This window comes from Salvelinus sp. IW2-2015, linkage group LG36 (genome assembly GCF_002910315.2).
Source record: "Salvelinus sp. IW2-2015 linkage group LG36, ASM291031v2, whole genome shotgun sequence".
NCBI lineage: Eukaryota > Metazoa > Chordata > Actinopteri > Salmoniformes > Salmonidae > Salvelinus > Salvelinus sp. IW2-2015.
Genome location: NC_036875.1, coordinates 26,295,642 through 26,300,131, shown reverse-complemented (window position 1 = coordinate 26,300,131; position 4,490 = coordinate 26,295,642). Strand labels below are relative to the sequence as shown.

The 4,490-nt window shown below is 44.8% G+C and overlaps 1 protein-coding gene across 1 annotated transcript in view; it reads right to left on the bottom strand.

The window, feature by feature from the left end:
- Positions 1–2,138: 2,138 nt before the first annotated feature.
- The window catches only part of LOC111959276 (ephrin type-A receptor 3-like), a 22,461-nt gene continuing 20,109 nt past the window's right edge, over positions 2,139–4,490 (bottom strand). Inside the window, exons 4-5 of the mRNA XM_024134923.2 lie at positions 4,000–4,139; positions 2,139–3,314 (exon numbers count right to left, since the gene is read on the bottom strand). Of these exons, the coding sequence (XP_023990691.2) occupies positions 4,055–4,139 (85 nt within the window). The 3' untranslated portion in view covers positions 2,139–3,314; positions 4,000–4,054. The remainder of the gene's footprint in view (positions 3,315–3,999; positions 4,140–4,490) is intronic.

The window sequence follows — 4,490 nt, the reverse complement described above, 5'->3', positions numbered from 1 at the left end:
AAGTGGTAGTTAGTTACAGTTCTGTAGATAAGCAGAAAGTGGTAGTTAGATACAGTACTGTATGATAAGCAGAAAGGTGGTAGTTAGTTACAGTTCTGTATGATAAGCAGACAGGTGGTAGTTAGTTACAGTTACAGTTAAGGTCAGAAGTTTACATACACTTAGGTTGGAGTCATTAAAACTAGTTTTCCACACCACTCCACAAATTTCTTGTTAACAACTATAGTTTTGGCAAGTTGGTTGGGACATCTACTTTGTGCATGACACAAGTATTTTGTTTACGAGCAGATTATTTCACTTATAATTCACTGTATCACAATTCAGAGTCAGAAGTTTACATACACTAAGTTGACAGTGCCTATTAACAGCTTGGAAAATTCCAGAAAATGATGTCATGGCTTTAGAAGCTTCTGATAGGCTAATTGACATAATTTGAGCCAATTGGAGGTGTACCTGTGGATGTATTTCAAGGCCTACCTTAAAACTCAGTGCCTCTTTGCTTGACATCATGGGAAAATCAAAAGAAATCAGCCAGACCTCGAAAAAAATGTAGACCTCCACAAGTCTGGTTCATCCTTGGGAGCAATTTCCAAATGACTTGAAGGTACCACATTCATCTGTATAACAATAGTACACAAGTATAACACCACGAATCCGTCATCCACTCAGGAAAGAGACGCATTCTGTCTCCTAGAGATGAACGTACTTTGGTGCGAAAAGTGCAAATCAATCCCAGAACAACAGCAAAGGACCTGTGAAGATGCTGGAGGAAACAGGTCAAAAGTATCTATATCACAGTAAACGAGTCCTATATCGACATAACCTGAAGGCGCTCAGCAAGGAAAAGCAACTGCTCCAAAACGCCATATAAAATCCAAACTACGGTTTGCAACTGCACATGGTGACAAAGATCTTAGTTTTTGGAGACACTCTCTGGTCTGATGACACAAAAATAGAACTGTTTGGCCATAAGACCATCGTTATGTTTGGAGTAAAAGGGGATGCTTGCAAGCTGAAGAACCCAACCGTGAAGCACGGGGGTGGCAGCATCATGTTGTGGGGGTGCTTTGCTGCAGGAGGGACTGGTGCACTTCACAAAATAGATGGCATCATGAGGCAGGAAAATTATGTGCATATATTGAAGCAACATCTCAAGACAACAGTCAGGAAGTTAAAGCTTGGTCGAATGGGCTTCAAATGGACAATGACCCCAAGCATAATTCCAAAGTTGTGGCAAAATGGCTTAAGGACAACAACGTCAAGGTATTGGAGTGGCCATCACAAGCCCTGACTTCAATCCCATAGAACATTTTTGGGCAGAACTGAAAAAGTGTGTGTGAGCAAGGAGGGCTACAAACCTGACTCAGTTACACCAGCTCTGTCAGGAGGAATGGCCAAAATTCACCCTTACTGTGGGTAGCTTGTGGAAGGCTACCCAAATGCTTGACCCAAGTTAAAAATTTAAAGACAATGCTATCAAATACTAATTGAGTGTATGTAAACTTCTGACCCATAGGGAATGTGATGAAATAAATAAAAGCTGAAATAATCCTTCTCTCTACTATTATTCTGACATTTTTGACTAAAAAACTGAGTTTAATGTATTGGCTAAGGTGCATGTAAACTTACGACTTCAACTGTATGTATGATAAGCAGACAGGTAGTAGTTAGTTACAGTTCTGTGGTCTGATATGTCCTGTTTACCATCACAGAAAACTGTACATGTCTGAGACTCATGACTCATGACAGGTTGATCAACTGATAAACTGATTGTTATGTATTGCTCTCTGTTGACATTGACTGTTTGCAGACATTAGTCTATAGCTAGGGGATAAATGGCTTATTCTAGTCTGGGTGCCCATCAAATGGTTTGGCTTCTTCTCAAGCTGATTTTTCTTGAGTATACCTTCACACTCACGTGCAGGGACATAGGTGCACCACAACACAGACACAGAACAGACACAGACACAGACACAGAACACACACACACACACCACACAACACACAACACACCACACACACACACACACACACACACACAACACACACACACACAACACAACACACACACACACACACACAGAGTGGTATCAGTCCTTCTCTGTGAGAGAGAGTGGGGTCTCAGTGGTGGGAGTCTCCTGGTCTGCTTTGTCTGCTCCAGGTTGATGTGGATGTTTGCTGCTGCTGTCTGCGTTGTTCTACTCAAAGCATTTAAAGTTTTCCTCTCCAGAGCTTAAAAATGTCAGTCAATCCACAGGATCAGATCACGACTGGTTCAGTTTCAACAAGCCCTTTCACGATAAGTCACACACAGGGCCCTGCTGTCCCAGGTTCTCCAATCCCAGCTCCAGCCTTTATCCTCATGCCCTTAAGGTCCAAGGCCAGGTTATCTCCCCCTTTCCTGTGTTCTCAGTAAGGCCTCAGCATGGTGCGGAGTGTCGAAGGGTTGGTCTGTCTGTCGGTCTGACTGCTTGCCCTGGATTCAGGGTAAGGGCATGATATCATGGTGACATCATCAAACTTCAGAGCTGTTGTCCTCCGCTGCACCACTTTCTAATGTCTACTTCCTCCTTTTAGTTTGGGACTTCCTCCTGTATGTTACAGAGATCAGAGGGCTGTTCTAATCCAAATATACGAGCCGTCCTCTCCCCTCCTTCATTCCTATCACTATACCTCGAAAGGGGAGGGCTCCCTCGTGGTATGAACGTAATTGAAACGTCCACAGAGGTCTCCCTGGAGTGGAGGGAGGAACTGAAAGGAGACGCTTTAATTCAGAATGGAACGGGGCCCAGAGGGGCTTCATTCAGAATGGAACGGGTCCAGAGGTTCTTAATTTAGAATGCAACGGGCACAGAAGGGCTTCATTCAGAATGGAACGGGGCCCAGAGGGTTTCATTCAGAATGGAACGGGGCCCAGAGGGGCTTCATTCAGAATGGAACGGGGTCCAGAGGTTCTTAATTTAGAATGCAACGGGCACAGAAGGGCTTCATTCAGAATGGAACGGGGCCAGACGGGCTTCATCAGAATGGAACGGGGCCCAGAAGGCTTAATTCAGAATGGAACGGGGCCCAGACGGGCTTAATTTAGAATGCAACAGGGCACAGAAGGGCTTCATTCAGATTGGAACGGGGGCCAGACGGGCTTCATTCAGAATGGAACGGGACCCAGAATGGCTTCATTTGCCAGTCAGCCAATCTGTGGATCTCTAGTGGCTTGGTTTGGTTAGACTGGACAGGGCCATTCTTACTGTGGATCTCTAGTGCTTTGATGCTGCTCACAATGTTCTTCTGAGGGCCGACGATAGTCACCCACACTTCTTTAGTCCCTGCAGAGAGAAAGGAGGGAAGAGAGAGAGAGAGAGAGAGAGAGATAAGTACTTCAGTATGTGACACACAGTGACATTAATGACATGCGGTCAGTGCTGCCCCCCCCCTCCCCCTCCCACTCGCTGGTCTGTCAATCACAAGGTTGATGTGCTGCCAGAGCTCTCTAGTTAGCTGATGGCCTTGGGCAGTTTTGGTCATGCTTAGAGGTGTGTGTATGTTTGGAAGGGAGGGAGCAGCACTGGTACAAATAGATGGATAATAAATGCAGAATAAATCAAATGGTTAGAGCAAGCTTCGTCACAACACACACACAGCATGGCTTACACACAGCATTTCACGAAGACACACAACTCAAACAAGTATGTTATGTTTCATCTAGTGGACTGTATGTAGCAGCATGGTGATATTAGGTACAGCAGTGGGATATTATGGTACATCAGTGGACAAGACATCTTCAGCTCGGTTCCTGTAGGTGACTGTGGTTATAGACGCATATTAGTAAAGTAACAGCTCAGCTCAAACCCGCTAGGTTAACACAGCTTGGGTTTTACACTGAGCTTCAGTTCTCTGCTAGTCTGTAGGGTGCACACAACACAAAACACGAAAACTCCTTATAAAGTTATTTTGATGCAAGCATGGGGTTATAGTTTGGAGGGCAGCCAGACAGTGCACAGTGGTCCACCCACCATCCGGTGTCTCTGGAGTAGGGGATGGAGAGGAGGGGGGGTTAGAGGGTGGTGATCCCCATTGAAGGCTCCCACTCTGGGCAGGTGGCTGCTGTGACGTGGTGCTGGACCTTTGTCAGACAAATTCTACAGTACAGACAGGCAGGAGGCAGGGCCAGGGAATGTGAATAAAGTTTCTGAGGCTAATGGACGTCACACAGCCATACTGGCAACAGTCTCTCAGAAAGGCTTATGGGTACACAGCGTTAACACCCTGAACAGCGTGTTACAAATAAACAAATAAATAAATAAATATAGTAAATAAACTACATAAAACATGAATACATAAAGTATGACGCATAAATAGAAAACAGTCTAGACAGTGAATGACTCATGCAATACAACTGATAAAAACGAATGACTGTGGTTGTGTTTAAGTAGACCAGGGCCCAAACTAATGACTGCTGTATTCCTCCTCTGACACATGATCAATGATAA